General features: G+C 34.8%; 1 protein-coding gene across 2 annotated transcripts in view; it reads right to left on the bottom strand.

Annotated features, from left to right (window-relative positions):
- FER (FER tyrosine kinase) overlaps window positions 1–23045 on the bottom strand; it is a 413835-nt gene that overhangs the window by 364404 nt on the left and 26386 nt on the right. For both annotated transcript variants that reach the window (XM_077757162.1, XM_077757161.1), the window contains one exon: window positions 3787–4053. In XM_077757162.1, the coding sequence (XP_077613288.1) occupies window positions 3787–3993 (207 nt within the window). In that variant the 5' untranslated portion in view covers window positions 3994–4053. The remainder of the gene's footprint in view (window positions 1–3786; window positions 4054–23045) is intronic.

Genomic DNA, 23045 nt, shown 5'->3' with positions numbered 1-23045 from the left:
TATCTTTGTTTTATTCTTGAAAATCTGCTGATGTTTTAATTTTTTTAATAAATACATAAAAACCACTAGACACAAGACTTCTGCTTCCAGTCAAGAGAGAGAAACAGTCATTGCTTTATCAATCTGCATAAAACAATTAAAAACTGGATAAAATATATGAAACAACAGCATCTAAGCCACTGGACATCATGCAATGAATGACAGTGAAAGCTGAGGGAGACTACAAAAACTGACAATATCAGGAATGAAAAAGGTAACACCACTATAGACTCTCTAGATATTAAAAAGAATAATAATGCAAAATAAAAAAACAACATAAAAAAGTTGATATCTTAGACAAAAGTGAACTAATTCCTTGAAAAGCACAAACTAAGAAAGTTCACTCAAGAAGAAAAAGGCCATCTGAATAGTCCTCTATTTTTAACATTAAATGTATAATTAAAAACCTTTTCCCCAAAGAAAACTTTAGGCCCTGACAGTTTCATTGGTGAATTCTATTAAGCATCTAAGTAAAAAATAAATCCAATTCTACACAAACTTCTCCAGAAAACTGGAGAAGAGGAAATACTTCCCAACTCGTCCTATGAGGCCAGCATCACTCTGATACCAAAATCACAAATCATTACAAGAAAAGAAAACTGCAGACCAATATACCTCAGTAACATTGAGCAAGAATTTCCAAAGAAAAGCTTTTTTTTACCAAATTGAATCAATAATTAAAATTAAAAAATGGTAATATATAAAAACTAGGTGGCGTCTAATCCAGGAATACATGATTTGTTTTAACACTTGAAATATTTAAAATCAAGGGATACATTTTAATATATTATCAAATTGAAAAGAACAAACAATATATTGAAACAGAAAATGACAAACCACTTGACAGAACCCCACATCAATATATGAAAAAAACTCTCAGCTAAATAGGAGTAGAAGCTTCCACAAGCCTATAAAAAGATATCTACAAAAAACTCACAGTAACGTTATACTTAATGGTGAAAGACTAAATGCATTTCCCCTAAGATCAGCAATCAGACATGGATGTCTGTTGTCAATACTTCCATTCAGGTTTGTGCTAGAGATTCCAGCCAGTGCAAAAATGCAAGAAAAACAAATAAAAGCATCCAAATGGAAAACAAGGAAAATTGTCTTTGCAGAAGACATAATCACCTGTGTAGAAAATCCAATGGAATCTACAAAAAAGCTACAAATAAGTAAGTCTTGCAAAGTTTAGGTTATGAGATTAGTATGCATAACAAAGAAGAGTGGGAAGCTAAAATTTAGAAAAAGTAATATATACAAGAGCATAAAAAATATGAAATACACATAAATCTGAAAGACATGTACAATTAAAATTGTAAGACAATTCCAAAAAATTAAAGATGATATATGCCAGGTTTATGGACCGGAAGACCCAAGTGTGTTAATATATACATTTTCCCCAAATTCATCTATATAGTCAGTGCATTCCAATCAAAATCCAGTCGACTTTTTTTTTTAATAGAAATTGACAAGCGAATTCTAAAATTCATATGGAAGTACAAAAAAAATAAAATAGCCGAAAGTATTTTTGAAAGAAAAAAAACAGAAAAATTACACCACTGACTTTGTGATTATTATGAAATAATAATCAAAACAGTGTGTTACTGGTTTCAGAGTAGACAAAAACAAAAATGGGACATAATAAAGTATATAGAAATAGGCTCACAAATTATGGTCAATTGAATTCAACAAAGATGCAAAGGAGAAAGCTTACTTCTTTCAATAAATGCTGCTAGAACAAAAGGATATGTGTTTGCAAAAACACAAATTTTGATCATACCTTGCCTGGCAGACAAAAATTAACTAAAAATAGATCATAGACCTAAATATAAAGCAAGACTATAAAACTTCCAGATCCAAACACAGGAAAAACTCACCAATTTTAGGTCAGGCAACAATTTTTTTTTTTTTTTTAGTTTAACACCAAAAACACAACAGTCTAATGAAAAACATTGATATACTGGACTCTTATTAGGTAGAATAAATGATGGCTTTTCGGTGTTAAGAGGAAAGGTTGACATATTCCTTGTTTTTCTTTTGAGTTTACAACTCTTTTCCACTGTAACCGCTCAACAATTCCTCTTTGAAAGTCAATCCTGCCCATTTAAACATCCCTCCCAATCTTTATCACCTTTCCTTAGGCCCTTTTCCCATTTCAAAAACCCTCCTGCCTTCCTTAATTATTTTAGCATTTGTCTCCAACTATCCCCAACCAAAATACTTAACACTTCAGTGTCTACAATGATGATTCCTCCATTGGCCTGACCTCATAAATCTTCAATCTTCTATTAATCCTATTTCTCGTTCCTTTCACTACCTTACTTTTCTAAAGAGAATAATTCCAGTTGAACATGGTAAATAGAACATATGCCTATTTCTCCACTTCTTTCCAAAATCCCACTTAAATATAATATAGCTATTTAAAGTATAAATTCACAATAACAAAGAAAATAGAAAAGAAGAAAATCACAGATAAGACACATCAACAAAATACGAGAAAATGAAGTAAGGTAAATGGTAACTGATTAGCATATCAAGAACAGTTGAAACATAAGTGTTCTGCAAAGGTAGGTCAAGAAGAAAAGGCCATGTAGGGAAGAAGGTGGTCAAAAGGTACAAATTTCTAGTTGTAAGATCAGTAAATACTCGGTGTGTAATGTAAAACATGGTGGCTATAATTAACACTGCTGTATGATATATAGGAAACTTATTAAAAGAGTAGATCCTAAGAGTTCTCATCACAAAAGGGATTTTTTCCTTTTCTTTTTATTGTATCTATATGAGATGATAGATGTTAACTAAACCTATTGTAGTAATCATTTCACAATATATGTGAATCAAAACATCACACTGCATACCTTAAGCTTATACAGTGATGTATGTCAATTTTTTCTCAATTAAAAAAAAATGGCCAATTTATAGGGTTATATCTATAACTCCAGTAAAGCTTAGGAACTAGAGAAACCTATATGAAGGAAGAGGAGATGATACTGAAACAGAAGAGTTGATTCAAAGTCTTTAAGGACCAGACAGAGCTCCCATTTCTACTGCATAGCCCTCACAAACATCCAAATGTTCTTCTCCCAATTCAGAAGAAAACAAGAGGAAAAACTATTAAGATACGTAATATTTCATCTTTAATACCTTCAAAGAACAATTAATGGTACAATTTTGGCTTTATTTTTGTGGCTCTTAATTTTAAATTTTATATTAAATTTTTATAATCTTAGACATAAAAAACATACTGCTTACCCAAAGAGTTTTTGAGTGTGATTAACTCATCACTACATGAGTATTTTAGTAATGAATGATCGCAAAGAACAGCTACATGTTAAAATATTCCATGTGATTCACTACATCACTGATTCACAGAGGAATTTAGGGAATGTGGGTTATAATGAAAGTTTGTGTCAAAAGAAAATAGCAGGTCTCAAGAGACCCAAGGAAGAAGGGTAATCGAAAAACAAAAAATCACCGTCAAACCTAACTAAATCATTACAATAATTTAGACATCTATTTTTTTATTTCAAAATTCAAAATTTTCACACCTACTAAGTCAGATTGAGGAAGCAGGGCCCAAAATTTATAATATTTGACATTTTCTCCCATGAGATTTTGCTAATCAGCAAGATTTTGAACCACTGCCCTAGAATGCTAACTTGTGTATGTTCATGCAACAATATGATTTGCCCTAAGCACAATTATAATGCTATACACAATAAGTAATGAAATTATCCTTCTTACCTTGGATACATTGCTGACATAATTCATTTGAACAGTACTTTCCTTATCAACTTGATTACAAAGGTTCTGTAAAGTAGATGCATATTCTTTATCACTTTTTATTCTCAGAGCCATAAATTTCTTCACTGTTTCCAGTAATCGTAACTCCCAGTCTTGCAATTTTAACACAGCTTCATGTGAATTCTTCAAGTCACTCCCAAACCCCATTTTTGTAAGGCACTGTCTTATCCTCCACACTGCACTGTGAGCCTTCTAATCAGCACATATCTGTGTATGTAAACAGAAGAAAAAAACACCTTTTAAGTTAAAAGGAAATTTGTTTTCAAGGCAAAGTTATGGCCCATTTTTTTTAAGACTTAAAAAAATCACTACAACTGAATGCTTTCACCTAAATATCAGGAACAAGATGAGGATGTCCACTCTCACCACTTGTACTGAACATTGTATTGGAGGATCCAGCCAGTGCAATGAGATAAATGAAATGATTTCCATGAAAATTTAAAAGAAAGACTTAAAACCATCTTTATTTGAAGAGGACGTGAAACTGAATGCAATTATAAACAAGTTTAACAATTAACAAATGACCTCAGTAAGATTACAGGGTATAAGATCAACAGACAAAAATCAATTATATTTCTACACACTAGCAATGATCAATCTGAAAAATGAAATTAAAAAACAATTTCATATACAACAGCATTAACAAGAATAAAATGTCTAGGAATAAATTTTATAAAATCAATTAAAACTTGTGTTCTTAAAACTATAAAATGTTGTTGAAAGAAACTAAGGAAAACCTAAATAAATGGAAATACTCATTTTAATGGATCCAAAAGACTTAATACTGTTAAGAAAGCAGTATTCTCCAGTTTGACCTACAGATTTAATTTAATCCATATTAACATATAAGCTAGCTTTTTTTCCACAGAAATTGGAATGATGATCTTTAAAAATTCTTGAAAAAGAAAAACAAACCTAAAAGAGTCATACTTCCTGATTTCAAAACTTACTGAATAGCTACAACAGTCAGGACAATGTGGTCCTGGCATATGGACAGACATAGAGATCAATGGAATAGAAGACAGGGTCCAGATGTGAATCATCACATTTGTGGTTATCTGATTTTCTATAAGAGTGTCTATCTATTCATTCAGAAAAAAGTCTTTCAACTAATGGTGGTGGGACAATTAAATTTCTACATGCAAAAGAATGAAGCAGAATTCCTTCCTTAGGCCAGACACAAAAAATTTAACTCTAAAGGGATAATGGGTCTAAATATCAGAGCTAAAACTATAAAACTCTCAAAAGAAAACACAGTAGTAAATCTCTGTAACCTTGGCTCAGGAAACAGTTTCTTAGATATGAGACACCATAAGCATAAGCAACAAAATTAAATAACATAAATTAGATTTAATCAAATGTATAACTTCTGTACTTCAAAAGTCATCATTAAGAAAGTAAAAAGACCATAGAATGGGAGAAAATATTTGCAAATACTTATCTGATAAGGGACTTCTATCTGGAATATATAACAAATTATTAAAACTCAATAATAAAAATACAAATAAACAAATTAAAAATAGGCAAAGGATCTGCATAGAAACTTTTCCAAATGAATGTCCGATAAGCAGATGAAAAGATGCTCAGTATCATTAGGCATTTGGAAAATACCAATCAAAACCAAAATGAGATACCACATCACACCATCAGGGTGTCTTTAACCAAAAGATAGATAATACCAAGAGTTGGAGACTGTGAAGAAATTAGAACCCTCATGCACTGCTGATTATAAATGTAACATGGGGCAGTTCCTCAAAGTTAACCATATAGCTATCCTATGATCCAGAAATTCCACTTTTAGGTATACACTCAAGAGGAATGAAATCTTAGGCCCACACAAAAACTTGCACATGAATGTTGAAGCATAATTATTCACAATAGTTACAAAGTGGAAATAATCCAAATGTCCATCAGCTGATGAACAGATAAATAAAACATGATACATACATATAACAAAATATTACTAGCAATGAAAAGGAACAAAGTATTGATAGAAGCTACAATATGGATGAACCCTGTAAACATTATGCTAAGTAAAAGAAACCCAGACACAAAAGACTGACATACTGTATGGTCTCTTTATATGAAAAGTCCAAAATCCAGAGAGTAGATTAGTAGCTGCCTGTACTAACAAATTTGGGAAGAAATGAGGAGCAACTGCCAATGGCTACTGGCTTTCATTCTGGGGTGCTGAAAATGTTCTAAAACTGACTGTGGTGATAGGTGCACAACTCTGTGAACAGAATAAAAACCACTGAACTATACACTTTAAGTGGGTGAATTCTTCAGCATGTGAGTTTTATCTCAATAAAATTGCTTAAAAAAATCACTGCAGCATAACTGGTGATCATCTAAAGGTCAGTTCTCAAAACCTCCCCCAAATATCCTGCTTGTTTGCTATAAATCCCCAAAACTATAATAGCATTTATTTTGCTCTCCAGACTCCTAACTTCAGGTGAATCATCTAGGACCAGTTAGAAGAAATGAGGAAACACACCTCTTATTTTCACTTCTGGCTCATCCATACCAGAAGTCACTTTCTTGTTAATTCAGCTGAGATCCTCTAAGCTAGACAGAAAAATGAGAACAGATTTATGTGTCTAACCCCAGAGAAAACATCTAAAGAGATAATAAAAATGTAGGTTTTCCAGGTAGAGAACAAATTACAATTTTTCTCCAAGTGAAAATTGTCCAATTTCATGATCAATCAAATAAGCAGAGGGGAGAAAAAAGGTTGTGAAAAACTATGCCTCATCAAAGTTTCCAAAGTAGCAACCAGGACACAAAATTACAATACAAAGTAATTGACTTACTCACTTTAATATGGAGTAGCATAATTCCAATTTTTTCACTTTGGATGTAGTAACTTTGAGGGGCACCTGGATGGCTCAGTCAGTTGAGCATCTGACTCTTGGTTTCGTCTTACGTCATGATCTTGCAGTTTTGTGAGTTCAAGCCCTAGTCAGGCTCTGTGCTGGTAGCGTGGAGCATGCTTTGGGTTTTCTCTCCCTTTCTCTGCCCCTCACCCAGTCACACTATCTCTTTCTCTCTCAAATAAATAAAATTTAAAANTGATGCACTTTTTCTTTACACAACACAAAAATTCACAATGAACATTTTCTTGTTATTTTACCTACCACTCATCTAAGTCTCAGTGGAAGATACATTCTACCTCATCATCTCATGTCTGTTTTCTTCTTAAGTAATCTCTACACCCAGCATGGAATCTCACAATCCGCAGATCCAGAGTTGCATCCTCTACTGACTGAGCTAGCCAGGTGCCCTTGCTTTTTTTTTTTTTAAGTTTTTATTTAAAATCTAGTTAGTTAGCATATAGTATAATATTGGTTTCAGGAATAGAATTTAGTGATTCATCACTATATATGTATGATGATACATATATAATTTTTATAATTTTTATAAATTTTTATAATTTATCACTTATGTATAATAACCAGTGCTCATCACAAGTGTCTATCACTCACCCCATCTCCTACCTACCTTCTCTCCAGCAACCCAGTTTATTCTCTATAGTTAAGAGAATCTTAACTATAAATCTCTTATGATTTGCCTCCCCCTCTTTTTTTCACCCTCCCCTAAGTTCATCTTGTTTTGTTTCTTAAATTATATACATAAGTGAAATCATATGGTATCTGTCTTTCTCTGATGGACTTATTTTGCTTAGCATAATACACTCTAGCTCTATCTACATTGTTATTAATGGCAAGATTTCATTCTTTTGATGGCTGAGTAATATTCCATTGTATATATGCCACANAGCAGTGCTATTGCTGGGTCATAGGGGAGTTCTACTGTTAATTTTTTGAGGGACCTCCACACTATTTTCCACAGGGCTGTACCAGTTTACATTCCCACCAACAGTGTAGGAGGGTGTCCATTTCTCCACATCCTTGCCAGCATCTAGAGTCCTCTGATTTGTTCATTTTAGCCACTCTGACTGGTGTGAGGTGGTATCTCAGTGATGCCACATCTTCTTTATCCATTCATCAGTCAACAGACATCTGGGCTCTTTCCCTAATTTGCCTATTGTTGACAATACTGCTATACACATCGGGGTGCATGTGCCCCTTTGAATCAGTATTTTTGTATCCTCCTGGGTAAATATCTAGTAGAGCAGTTGATATGGAGAGTTCTATTTTTGAACTTTTTGAGGAACTTCCATACTGTTTTCCGGAGTGATTGAACCAGTTTAGATTCCCATGAACAGCCTATGAGGGTTTCCCTTTCTCTTTATCCTCACCAATATCTGCCATTGCCTGCATTTTTACTTTTAGCCACCCTGACAGGTGTGAGGTGGTATCTCATCATGGTTTTGATTTGGATTTCCCTGATGAGTTATGTTGAACATCTTTTCATGTGTCTGTTAGCCATCTGTATGTCTTCTTTGGGACAATGTCTATTCATATCTTCTGTACATTTCTTAATTGGAGTATTTGGTTTTTGGGTGTTGAGTTTGACAAGTTCTTTATAGATTTTGGATTCATCTCAGGTTTTCAATGGAAGAACAGGAATCATTTTTGAGGCCAAAGAAATGTGAAACATTTCCCTTTCCTTTGAACTATATCTAGGATTGTGGTTCATTTTACCCCCTAACTGGGGTAAATATCACTTCTACTTCCAACCACATCTAGCTCTGATCTAAACTTTGATAATTTTTTTCTTTCATTATCAAGAACTTCAAAAGACTGTAAAGAGCTCAAAAGAACAAAAAGGGAAATAGAATCTGGCAGCTACCTGAGAACTACTCCAGACCATCCTAAGGGCTTATTTATTTACACCAGTATTCTAGGTCTAGGAATATGAAACAATTTTATTTATGGTACCTCTCCTTAAGGAATGACAAACGAGAAAAATTTTAAAAACAGTTCCATAATAAATTAAGACTATGTCTAATGGTAAAGTTGGTAAAGATTACAAATACTTTAGGAATTAATGAAATGATATCCTACAATTTTCCCATAGATGTCAAATGACATAAATATTAGACTATTAGTGACTAGGTGAATTACAATCAAGGCTGCTNTGAAATGATATCCTACAATTTTCCCATAGATGTCAAATGACATAAATATTAGACTATTCATTTCAGTAATTTTGTTTGAGATTACAACAAAAGAAACCAGAACTATCCATCAAAAAGAAGTGACTAGGTGAATTACAATCAAGGCTGCCGCATCTGATAATAACAACAGTTCTAGGGAGTACCATTCAAATCAGAGTCTATGTGAACTGTTCAGTGTCCAACAGTGGAATATCATTCAGTCCTAACAAAAAATGAGAAAATCTTTTGTGTAATGATCTGGAACTATCATTAAAAGCTACTACATGAAAAAAGTGAAATAAAGAACTTGATATGTTTACGTTCTATAAAAAGGAGGAAGAATGATAGAAATTAATTTTCCTCTTAGGTGCAAAAATATTTCTAGAAAGACACATAGTGGCTGGGGCTCTGGAGTAGGAGAAGGACTTTTCATTATATATGCTCTTATACATTTGAATTTTGTGCTAAATAAATGTACTGATATTACCTATTCAAAAAATTAATTAATTTAGGAATTTTTTAAGAGAAACTTAAAAAGTAACTAAAGCTGGACTAAGCCCAGAAAAGTTTCCTAGAAATGGCAAGATTTGAGAATCTCAGGGCTGGAAAATGACCATAATTTAGAGTATAAAAAGTCAAAGGGGAAATGTATTTCAAGAAGTAGGAGCCCTAAGGGACATAAAAAGTGAATATGAGGTAAAGAATAAAATGCCTCCCAACCCAAGCTATATACAGCACGCAAAGGGAGATGCAATGTCAATTTATCTGCTATTCTACTGTTCAGAAAACTAATACAGATCAAATTCCTTAAATGAATTCATTTTTTAGAGCAAAATAACATGGCCACAAATACGATTTTTTAAGGTACTAATTTATTGGTGCTACTTACATAAAAGTATGTTCAGTCTGTGAAATTTCACCAAGCTGAGCACCTGTGAATCATGTACTTTTCCATCTATACGTAATAGCAATAAAAATGGAAAGAGAGACATAGCAATAGATTTTAACCTGAAAGCTAGGTATAAAATTAGCTTGAAGAGAGAAGACAAAAAACATAAAATGAGACATGAGACATAAGACAAATTAATAAGTCATAGCAATATGTAACTTGAAAAACAAGAATCTATAATTGACAATATCAGTGAGAATTAAGAAGAAAGATCCTTGATGTGGTGAATAAATTTAGGGGACAAAAGAGAGACAGATGATCCAGTGACAATTTCAAGGCTTTACTAAGATATGATGACAATACCGATAGAATAGGAACAATGAGAATATGGAACTACTTTAAAGAAAATACCTCATCTCAGGAGGAAATAAATGCTTAGGTAAAATATTAAGGCTGAAGATACAAATTTGAGAGTCAATTGCTTAATGGTGTTAGATAAAACTCACGGACTGAACATCAACAGAAAAGCAGAGTAAAGGACAAAGAAGGAAGAGAAGTCAAAGGGCAGAGATTAAGTAAACAAATAAAAGAGGTTTGCAGAGTTAACAGATGTCAAGATGAAAAAGAAGATAATTTGCAACATCAAAAGGCAGAGGAAGATGTGAAAATTGCAAAAAGTCATTATTGGAATTTGGCAGTAAAGACAATATACTGAAACAGTACCTCAGAAGTTTCTATAACCAATAACTAATAAAAAGAACAAAAAATTGTTTTTAAGAAAAAGCAAAAATTTAAACTTATAATCAGGAAATAAAGGACTACCAACTGTATGCCACAGCTTTCACAACATGGTTTCAAAGAAAAGAAAGAGAAAATTCCGATGTTCTAGATACTATGGCAATGTACCCCAATCTCCAGAAGACATTCTAAGGAATGAGAGTTAACAGAAACCTGAGAATACACACTGAATACTCCAATACAAAAAGGAGCAGGCAGAGTGAACAGGCCAACCTAGGAAAATCAAGAAAATATCTAAAGAGAGAATCCTCCCTGTACCAAGACAGGACCTTAGAAAATGCAGAGAGGGCAGTGTTGGCTTGCCATTTTCCAGGGCTCTGTGAAGAACTTGTTGAAGAAATTAAACACAGGAGTACAGGATACTTAGTGAAATTTCATAAGAGAACATATAACTCGGGTCCCCAGCAAGGCCAAACTCAGCCCCAGCCTATATCTCTGTACCACCTCCACGCTCACACAACAAAGAAACCAAAATTAAAAGTAATACCCAGCTTTCTGATACAGATAAGATTGCAGAGATCATTTTTCTCAGCTTCACTGCACAAAACACCAGTATAAAAACTAGAAATACCATAGGAGACTACCAAAGAAGAACTCTGAAAAGAGTGGATAGAAGGCAGTCTCCTACACATGCACCCCAATGTTTATGGCAGCGCTATCAACAATAGCCAAAGTATGTTAACAGCCCAAATGTCCATCTACTGATGAATGGATAAAGAAGATGTGGTATAGACAACAATGGACTATTACTCAGAGGTCAAAAAGAATGAAATCTTGCCATTTTCAACAATGTGGATAGAACTAGAGTGTATTATGCTAAACAAAATAAGTCAGTCAGAGAAAGACAAATATCATAAGATTTCACTCATATGTGGAATGTAAGATACAAAACAAATGAACATAAGAGAAGGGAAGCAAAAATAATATAAAAAGAGAGAGCAAGATAAACCATAAGAGACTCTTAAATACAGAGAAAAAACTGAGGGTTGCTGGAGGGGTTTGGGGTGGGGGTATGGGTTAAATGGGCAAGGAGCATTAAGGAGGACACTTGTAGGATGAGCACTGGGTGTTAGATGTAAGTGATGAATCACTAAATTCTACTCCTAAAACCAGTATTACATTCTATGTTAACTTAGATTTAAATTAAAAATAATAGAAAGAAAGAAAAGAAGGAAGGGAGGGAGGGAGGAAGGAAGGAAGGAAGAGGGAATGGGAGGGGGGAGAGGAGGGGAGGAAGGGAAGGAGAAGGGGAAGAGGAAGGGAAAGGAAAGGAGGCAGCCTCCTTTGGCCCTAGGGCTAGAAGAACAGTACAGAGGCAGAGTGTCTCATGTTTTCCTCACCCAAGAAAGAAAAAGTCACCCAGATCCGACTTTTCCCAACCTCCAGTCTAGTAACAAAAGACCGCCCATATTTGCAGACTAACTCCCCAAGGATCCCAAAGGGGTCCCCGTGACAACAATCAGAGAGCCAGAAACCCCCAAAAAGAGGCTCATTTATGAGCCTCACCAAAAATAAACAGCCAGGGCAAGCACTCTCCTTACCTGCTAGGCCTGAGAATCCCCTTTTCCAAGAGAAACTGAATGAGGCAGGAAGAACCAGCAACCGAGACCCAGATATCAGGTCAGGAAACCTTTGTCCTCAGAGGCCTGGGCCTCTCATTCCTCACCCAGAGACACCAGAACTGGAGGGCAGAACTAACAAAAGTAACTCAGCTGAAGCTGCTACTCTCCAAGACTTTCTTCCCCTGCCCAGAGGGACAGGTAGGGGGCACAATAAGGAAATCCTACCTTAGCCCTTTTCTACCAATAGACTTCTAGTAGCTCAGCCTAAGAAAAACATCTTCTACTCTGTCAAGCAGCACCAGCAGGAACCAGTGGGAGCCCTAGTGATATAAGACAAAGCAAACTAAAATAACAGCACAATGACTCTGAAAATCAACTGTCACTGAAACCACAACTCATAAAAATAGACTAAAAGACCTGCATGCTAAACCTAAACAGGGACTTCCTGTGAAAATAAAACACAGACCCTGGAGTCTCCTAAAATAAGAGATAAAATGTCTAAGATTCAATTGAAAATCACCTCTCATACCAAGAACCAAGAAAAAATTACAACTTGAATGAGAAAAGACAATCAACTAATGCCAACACTGAGATGAATTAGATGTTGGAATCATTTGAAAAGGGTTTTAAGTGAACCATCTTAAAAATGCTTCATCAATTATAAATTCTCTTAAAAACAAATGTAAAAAATTGAAAATTTAGGCAAAGAAATAGAAGTTATTAAATAACCAGATGGAAATTACAGAGTTAAAAATGAAAAACAGGAATATAAAACTCATTAAGTAAACTCAAGAGAAGAGTGGAGATGATAGAGGTACAATCAGGGAAAGTAAGCACAGAGCAAGAGAATTCAACTGATCCAAAAATCAGAGAGAAAATGGATGGACAAAAAAGAATAAAGCCTTGAGGACCTGTGGGACAGTAAAAGATCCAACATTTGTATCATCTGAGTTCTAGAAGGAGAGGAGAAAGAGAGTGAGGTTGAAAAATTATTCAAACAAATATATCCATCTTGGAGAATGAGAGAATATAGAGTTACAGAAATCAAGACAATTGTAATCACGGTACAGGATCAACAGAAGAGAATAGAGAACCCAGAAAAAGACCCACACAATTATGATCAACTGCTCTTGACAAAGATCCAAAAACAATTCAATGGTATGGAGCAGCTGGATATCCGAGAAAAAAAAAAAGAGAGAGAGAGAGACAGAGAGAAAACCTTGACCTAACACCTTACGCAAAAATTAACTCAAAAGGATTATGAACTTATATGTAAACATAAAACTAAAAAACTGAAAAAAAAAAAAAAAGGAGGAGATCTTTGGAAATCTTCAGGATCTAAGCTAGGCAGTATTTAGACCTCACACACACACACACACACAAAAACACAATGCATACGGGCACCTGAGTGGCTCAGTCAGTTAAGCGTCTGACTTCAGCTCAGGTCATGATCTCACAGTTCATGGGTTCGAGCCCCATGTCGGGCTCTGTGCTGACAGCTCAGAGCCTGGAGCCTGCTTCAGATTCTGTGTCTCCCTCTCTCTCTGACCCTCCCCTGCTCACTGTCTCTCTCTCTCAGAAATAAATAAAAACATTAAAAATTGTTGTTAAAAAAACAATGCATACAAAAGAAAAATCAACAAATTGGGCCTCATCAAAGGTAAAAACTTTTGCTTGTGAAGAGGAGAGAAAGACAAGCCACAGGCTGGGATAAAATATTTGCAAACAACATATCTGACAGAAGACTAGTATCTAGAATCTATAAAGATCTCTCAAATTCAACAGTCAACAACAATCCACTTAGGAAATGAACAGGGGCACCTGGCCAGCTCTGTTGGTTAAGTGTCCAACTCTGGATTTCAGCTCAGGATGAACCATGATCTCATGGATCTCATGCGCTGACAGCACAGAGTCTGCTTGGGATTCTCTCTCCCTCTCTCTCTGCCCCTCCCACATGCTCACTCTCTCTCAGCCTCTCTCTCAAAATAAATAAACTAAGGGAAAAAAAGAAAGTGAACAGAAGACATATACAAGCATTTCACAGAAAAGGATATAAAAATGGCAAATAAGCACATAATTAGCCAACAGTGAACTGCAATTAAAACTACAATGGGAGGGGTGTATGGCTGGCTCAGGGTTAGAGCATGTGGCTCTTGATATCAGGGTCATGAGGTCAAGCCTAATGTTGGACATGGAGCTTTTTTAAAAAATAATTTTATTTTTATAAATAAAATTATTTTAATATTTTTATATTTAATGTGTATATTAATATTTTATTAATGTAAATATTAATAAAATCTTTTATATGTTTATAAATAATATATAAATGTTTATAAACAAAATTTTTTTAACTACAATGAGATATGACTACACACTTATCAGAATGACTAAAATAAAATGACAAGACCGAATGGTTGTGGGGATATGAAAAACTGGACCGTTCATTTGTTACTGGTCAGAAGACAAAACGGTACAGCCAACTCTGGCTCTGATAAAACTAAACACTCAACTATATTATGACCCAGCAATTGCATCCTTGGACATTTATGGGAGAGAAATGAAGACATATCTTCACATGAAAACTTGAACACAAACATTTCCAGAAGACTTATTTATAATAGCTAAAAACTGCAATCAGCCCAGAGATCCTTCAACAAGTGAATATATACCATGGAATACTACCCACAGTAAAAACTATACATATAGGCCACCACTTGGATGAAACTCCAAGCATCCTGCTGAATGAAAAAAGCCAGTCCCAAAAAGTTACATGTTGATCTAACATTCTTGAAATGAAAAAATTATGGAAAAAGGACAGAGTAAATAGTTGCTGGGGTTTATGGCTTAGAGAACAGAGGAGGGAAGTGAGTGTGGTTATAAAACAGGAACACAACATCTATTAATGTTGGAACTGTTTGGTACTTTGATGGTAGTAATGGATGCATGAATCTAGACTGGTAATAAAATTTTATAGAACTTAATATACACACAACAAATGAGTACAATTAAAACTGAGTACAATGAAAAATCATATTCCTATGAATAAGATTAGTGGAATATGTCAATGTTAATACCCTGGTTGTCATTTTATATAGTTTTGCAAAATGTTACCATTAGAGGAACTGGACAGAATATACAAGGGATTATTATTTCACACAATTACGTGTTAATCTACAATTACCTCAATAGAAATTCCAATTTTTAAAAAAGTAATGCCCAGATCTCAAACTATAGCTCAGAGGAAGAACAAGATGGAGAGGGCATCACACATTTAGCTACATTCTTCCAGAATAAGGCAGAGCTGTCTATGTTAACCCAGAGGAAAATGAAAAAAATCGAAAGGAAAGCCTATAGTTATGCTGAAGCCAAAAATTACAGAGAGACAGAGACATAGGGTGGGGTCAGGTATGTGGTTACTTTATAGACTGATGTGTAACGTAAGTTTCAATCAGTCAGGGAAGTACTCTGCTCTGTTCCCCCACTGTATCTCCAGTGCTTACAACTGTGCTTTGCATATAGTTGCAATAAAAATCTCTTAAAAGAATTAGGTGGTTGAGGCTACACAGCACTGTACAAGGTAGTCCCTACTTTGCAGTACTTTGTAGTCTTCATTCTTTAGGGTACTTAATAATATTAGGTATTAATTTTACAATCCTAACCTACAGGTTCAAATTCAAACTCCTCTGCCTGGTAATCAAAGCTGGCCCCAGACAATCTTTGCTGGCCCCAGCAACAGCACCACAACTTCTTACTACTTATGATTCCTTAAATGTCTCTGTGCCTTTGCAGACATTCCTTCCGTATAAATGCTTTTCCTCCCTTGTCTTCCTGGAGAATTATCAACAACTGAACTTTAAAGTAGTATTCTCTGTGAAGCCTTTTCAGACTATCCCCACAACCACAACCTCAATCACCCAGGCTGACCCCTGTTTCCTTTTCTCAGATCTCACGGGTCATATTATGTATCTGTGTTGAATATAACACTTATCATGGTATATGTTAGCCATTTGTTAAAATATATTTCTCCCATTAAATTATGAGCTACATGGAAATAAGAATATAACATATTTTTCATCTTTATATCACTGGGGCTTAAGTTACTTAAGAATACAGTATGCATTCAATTCATTACAAATAATTCCAAGAATGAACCCATGTTTTAGATTTGTAAATGAAATTTCAAAATAAAAATATCTATAACTTAGATAGTAAGTACAAATCAGACAGGAACAGAATATTATACAAAAGTGTGTACATGTTATTAGCAAAGATGTCTACTTTTAAATAGCATCTTTTAAAAAACAAAGTAACGGGGTCACATGGGTGGCTCAGAGGGTTGAATGGCCAACTCCTGTTTTGGGCTTAGGTCATGATCTCAAGGTTTATGAGTTCAAGCCCCACATTAGGCTCTGCACTCACAGCTTGAGCCTGCGTCAGATCCTCGGTCTCCCTCTCTCTGCCCCTCCCCTGCTTGCATGCGTGCTCACTCTCTCTCTCTCAAAAATAAATATTTAAAAGAAATTTTTTAATTAAAAGTGAAAGTAATGAAACTAATGAACTATTGACTAGGTTTATTCAAATCTGTCTTATTCGGCTTGTTATTGAGAATCAAGTGAGATATGTTGACTTTTCAATTCACCATTGTTATTAAAAACTTTAAAACAACTATTAAAGTCGGTTAAGCATCCGACTTCGCTAAGGTCATGATCTCACGGTTCATGGGTTCAAGCCCCGCGTCGGGCTCTGTGCTGACAGCTAGCTCAGAGCCTGGAGCATGTTTCAGATTCTGTGTCTCCCTCTCTCTCTGACCCTCCCCTGCTCATGCTGTGTCTCTCTCTCTCTGAAATAAAGCATTAAATAAATAAGTAAAACAACTATTAAAAATTGCTGTATTTTCAAATATTAGAAGTTCATGTTGTATTAAATATATACATACTTTTAAACAAAAATGGAAGTTATTAAATAGCAAAACATAAAACAGATAACTAGTTTCCTTAGTAGGATAACAGAATTCCTAAGTTATTTCTTGTAAGTGTAGGGGTATATGCAAGTATTTGTTCTAAAACATCTCCTGTTTTTCAACTTTTGCCTCCACAACTGGCAATGTTTACATTCTCCAAGTATATGCATGGAAATATTGTTTGTATATAGTATACACGAAGTTTAATCTGTATTGAATATTCTCCTTCAAAAGTTAGGGTGGCTAATTTTAACAGAGATGATGTCTTATGGTCAAAAATATTTATTTAATTATTTCTTTTAACATTGACAAATTTAAGTATACCATGAAGGTATGCCAATTTTTAAAAATCTGCAAAATGAATAAATAAATTTTAAAAATCTGCAAATAAGTACATAACTGTGTAATAGAAATAAGAAATATTTTATTCTTTCCCCAAGAGATATTTTCATAAGTAGGCAAGAAATTCAATTGTGTTTGAATTTATAATCCTTGACTAACAAAACCTCTCAAAATCAGTTTATGGTTCAAATTATTTTATCAGAATGTTTGTTCATTGATAAAAACTATAAAATCATTGATTAGTTAAGTACAAATATAACTACCTAATGGTATTTCTTACCTTTCATATCTTCAATACTGACAGAAGTCAGAAACAGTGACTCTATTTGAACAAAATATTAAGCTGCTTGCAGCAAGACATAAACAAAATCACAAAAAGCCACCAATTTTGCAAGTAATAAACAGGATTATAAAAGCAAAAAAATGACCTCATATAAATACAAAGTGAGGGTTTTTTTTTCATAAGCATTAAATAGGCAGGAATGAATAGGCACCAAAGTGTAACTATGAAGACAAAATTATTCATTACCAGTTAATGTACGCTGACCTTGGCCATCTTACAGAGTCAGTATTTAAAACTCCTCTTATGCTTTATTTGAAAGTGTTGTTTTTAGCTTAGTTTAAAATAAAAATTAATTCACCAGAAACAGCACTGGATTGTCCAGCCAGCCTACTGGAACAACATTAATGGATGATAACATTCCACTGAAAAAGAACACTGTGCAAGTCCATCAACAAATAAATAATATGTTTGCTTCTAAAAGAACTTTTTTTAATTTAAAAAATGTATTTGAAGTAATTATTCGGGGACAGCATAATTATTAACAGAAATTTTTTTGTTTTAAAGAATCAATATAAATCAAAAAGTATTTATTGGATAAACATGGGAGAGATACTATTAGGGTACAAAGATAATAAAATCTGGAATACTGCCTGCAAACAATTTACAGTGTATTAAGAATAGATAACTTCATACATGGGTAATGATGATATAATTCATTCAAAATTAATTTATGTATTGAGCATCTATGTGTAAAGACATATTTCTCAGTGCCAGGAATATCAAGACCCATAAGATTACAGACCTTAGTCTCAAAAGCTCACAATTTACTAAGGGTGACAAACATGGAAACTAACAAATCCATATAATTCAACAGGTTCACAAATACAAATTGGTTATGAACTCAGTGGGGATACAGAGGAAGCATGCACATTTCTAGAGGCCATGGAGNTTACTAAGGGTGACAAACATGGAAACTAACAAATCCATATAATTCAACAGGTTCACAAATACAAATTGGTTTATGAACTCAGTGGGGACACAGAGGAAGCATGCACATTTCTAGAGGCCATGGAAGAAGGCTTCACACAATACAAAAGCATAAGGTATAAAGTGCTACAAAGGGGAAGGAAAGAGCACAACTGAGTAAGAGAGCTGAAAAAGCCTTTATTAAGAGAAGAAAAGGGGCGCCTGGGGGGTTCAGTCATTTGAGCTTCTGACTTAATTTTGGCTCAGGTCATGATTTCAAGGTTTCATGAGTTCCAGCCCTGTGTGGGGCTTCTCACTGATAGTGCAGAGCCTCCTTGGGATTCTCTCTTCCTCTCTCAGTCTCTCCTCACTTGTGGGCTCTCTCTCTCTCTTAAATAAGTAAACTTTTAAAAACTTTTCTCAAAAAAAAAAAAAAAAGAAGAGATCATGTCACAATATATATACATGTATCACATAGTGCACTTAAGTTAAATGACAATGTTATATGTCAATTATACCTCAAGAAAGCTGGTAAAAAATGTTTAATTAAAAACAAAAGAATATCTCCAACAAGCCTTGAGGGATATATATGAAAAGAGCACATATACATGTTATCTATCTGCAAAAATGTATGCAGGAGACAGCTTTGAAAACAGTTACCATTTAATAGCTGTGTAACTGCATTTTAATTAACCTAGAAACTCCGTATTCTTATCTTTAAAATGGGGATAGTAATACCTACTTTGCAGGGTTGTTTATGAAGGTTAGATGAGATAAAGTATATAATGTGCTTGGCTTTAGAAAGACTTATTAAGAAGTAGTTACTAATAAGCATGAGAGAAAGAAGGAGAGCACCCCCACAAGATAGAACCTGAGGAGCAGGTGATGAAGGAGGGTGACTTTTCAAGTAGAAGTTTACACATAAGCAAGGTTATACAGGTAGAAAAATGAAGGACAGGTTTATGAAGCACTACTAATCTGAAAGAAAACAGGGAACAGGTTAAAAGATTATGTACAGACATAAACTTAAAACAATTAAGTATGGCCACAGGGCATACTATCTTGCATGGTCTAAATTCTAGAAGTGTAACCATTATCTAGATACCTCTTAACCTTTTAACTCTTATTATGTGATCAATTATTATAAAAGAGCTCAGTGTTCAAATTAAAGCCAAACAATCTTTTTCCCTTCAAAGACAGTAGCAATACAGGGAGAAATAAAAAAAACCTTCAAAATGCATATGTGCACTTTCAAATAGGTTCATTAAAGGCATACAGTAGCAGAATGGCATTCATTAACATTTCATCAGTTATAATTTAAATGAGCTAAGCCAAAGCCAAGCAGCCTCTCATAGAACCCAGGTTAGGCAAACCCTGCACCACTGTTTCAAACACAGAGGGAAATCAATTCCATTCTTGGCTTCTTTTTATAATCTAGTCTTTTCCCAAAAGGCAAGGCCCAATCCCCGCTCTTGCTCCATTCTTTCTCTATAGTCATGTCTTCCGAAATTATTCTTCTAGAATTCCACTCCGTTTGTAAATAAACTCCTAAATCTGTACACTTCAATTGTTTACCCTATTTGAAATCTGACTCCCCCAAAAAACAGTGTTCACAGGTGGAGGCTACCTCTTCCCTGCATTCTACCATCCATACCCATGGGAACTGGGTGGGAGAAGGCAGTAATGGAAAGATGGGTCACATTATCCTGATTCCTTAGTGCCATTTCCAAATTACTGCTCTTCTAATCTCATTCAAAATTTTCTTCTCCTTATTCAGCTTTACCAAATCCCACCCCATCTAGCTTTATTGTCTCCAAATCTTCCTTTCAGTCTCCACTTGGCCGCCAGTGTTATCCTCTAACCCAACTTTTATCTTTATCCATGGAGATTCTAAACTCTATAGTCTTTCTCTTCTCCAAAGATCCACTCAATCGGAATTCATTCCAACCATCGACCACTATTTCCCACAGCCTAAACACAAAACAGTTTCATCTCTGCAATGGCAAATTTTAATAGGCCCAGTATTAGGCCATAAACTACTATGTATCATCTTTTTGGTACTATTAACTCTTACTATACCTATTCTTCAATCTCAGAAAGATCTCTAGCCACCCACTGATGAAACTATATTCCCAAAAATTTATTAGGACCCCCTTATATTCTCTCCATTTTAGGGTGATGCCACTTATCACCTATAACTGGGGTATATTTACGAGTAAAATGGCATACTACTCTTTATTATTCCATGACAAGAGATATAAACCTGGACTGCCCCAAACACCACGGCATGAAACCCCCATACTTCTTTCCCTACACATATTAAATCAAAATGACTTCCCTGACATTCTGTCTTATTATTGCATTTGTCCTAACAGCCTTCAGCTCTGACTCAATTCTTCTTCATTTCCTCTTGCCATTTTTCAGAAAAGCTTAGCTAACTCTTACCAGTACTTCAGGAGTGTGCTCGTATCGCCTCCTCCAGGCGGGTTTCTTGGCCTCTGCTCTTTGTTATCACAGCACTCAGTAATGCCAATATGTCCTATTCAGGATTATATCTTCATATACTCAATAAATCTTAAAGTTGTACTTTCTTATGTGCTTATTCTAGAATGCATATGAAAAATGATCACTTTTATGATTTCATATAGGTTAAATAAGTCAAAAACTACTTTTAAATTAACAGCAATTATACTAATATAAATTAACAGGTATTTTTCTTATTCTGAGCTCCCTAAATTTTAACTTCCCTATACATTCCATTACTCTGATTTTAGGCCATTATTCTCTGCTAGTGTTTGCATCCTCCTATATATTCAATAACTTCTGGAATTATGTGGAGGATTGGTAAAAATCAAAGGATAAAAAGGAAAAGCAAATAACAGAACATGGATATCAATGATTCTATTTTTTTTATAGCTTATTTATTTTTGAGACAGAGAGAGACAGAGCATGAGCCAGAGGAAGGGCAGGGAGAGAGGGAGACACAGAATCTGAAGCAAGCTTCAGGCACTGAGCTAGCTGTCAGCACAGAACCCAATGCGGGGCTCAAACCCATGAACCGTGTGATCATGACCTGAGCTGAAGTCGGACACTTAACCAACTAAGCCACCCAGGTGCCCCTCAATGATTCTATTTTCAAAATTATACAAACATTGGGGCACCTGGGTGGCTCAGTCGGTTAGGAGTCCAACTTCGGATCAGGTCATGATATCTCAGCTCGTGGGTTCGAGCCCCGCATCGGGCTCTGTGCTGGCAGCTAGCTCAGAACCTGGAGACTGTTACAGATTCTGTCTCCCTCTCTCTCTGGCTCTCCCCTACTCATGCTGTCTCTCTCTCTCAGAAATAAATAAAATATTAAAAATAAATAAATAAATAAAATGATACAAACATAAATATGTGTGCTTTAAAATATACATATTTTTTGAAAGTCCAAATTAATGTACACCAAACTGGTAACATTAGCTACTTCTGAAGAGTAAGACCTGGAACTAAAAGGAATGTCACTTTCTATTTTATGTATTTCTAGTTTGTATTTTTATCATAAGCATATATTCATTTTATAATATAAAAACATATAAGGAAAAGAAAAGACTTCCCAACAAACTTTTTAAGTCTGAATATTAAGAAGGTAAAAATCAAATTTTACGGATGAAATACTTAATATAAAAAAATATTTCTCTTTCAAATATATTGATTTTATTTAGAAAATGACAACAATGCTTACATCATGCTAGCTACTTCTCCGAAAAGTAACCCAATTGTACTCCTACTCATGGAATGCTCTGGTTTCATCTATGGTCCTTCTTCCAGACACCTGAACCAATTCCTGCTCTAACTGCACACCTCAACAATGAATCAATCACACCAGATCCCACCATTACTGTGGCTGCCCCACAAAGGAATCTTTCCTTTTACACTAGGTCTTAGTAAAAGTCTTTCATTAATTCACTTACTCATTAATCCACCCAGTAAGTATTTATTCAATGCCTATACTATGCCAGGCACTGAGTGAGGTCCTGGGTACACATAGATTTAAAAGAAAAAAAAATTCTAATAAGCCTCAGGGAGCTTATTAGTAGAAAAGCAGTTCTAACAAATAACAATAGTTACCAAAAGGAATCTGTGTGCAAAGTGTAGTAAAAGCAGAGAAGTATAATCCAAGCCAGGCTGGAACAAAATGAAGGAAAAACCTTCAGAGACTTCCCTAAACCACTTTGAGTAGTCCCTTCCTCGCTGACACTTTGTTCTTTCCTCTCAACTGTAAAATGTCACCCTCCCTTCTTTAAAAATACTGCTTAAAATTTACCTCCCACTGCCCCCCCCCCACCCAATACCAC

This window comes from Crocuta crocuta, unplaced genomic scaffold, assembly GCF_008692635.1.
Source record: "Crocuta crocuta isolate KB4526 unplaced genomic scaffold, BGI_CrCroc_1.0 scaffold131, whole genome shotgun sequence".
Lineage (NCBI taxonomy): Eukaryota > Metazoa > Chordata > Mammalia > Carnivora > Hyaenidae > Crocuta > Crocuta crocuta.
Note: the sequence above shows the minus strand (reverse complement) of the source record. Positions and strands in the feature narration are given on the sequence as shown.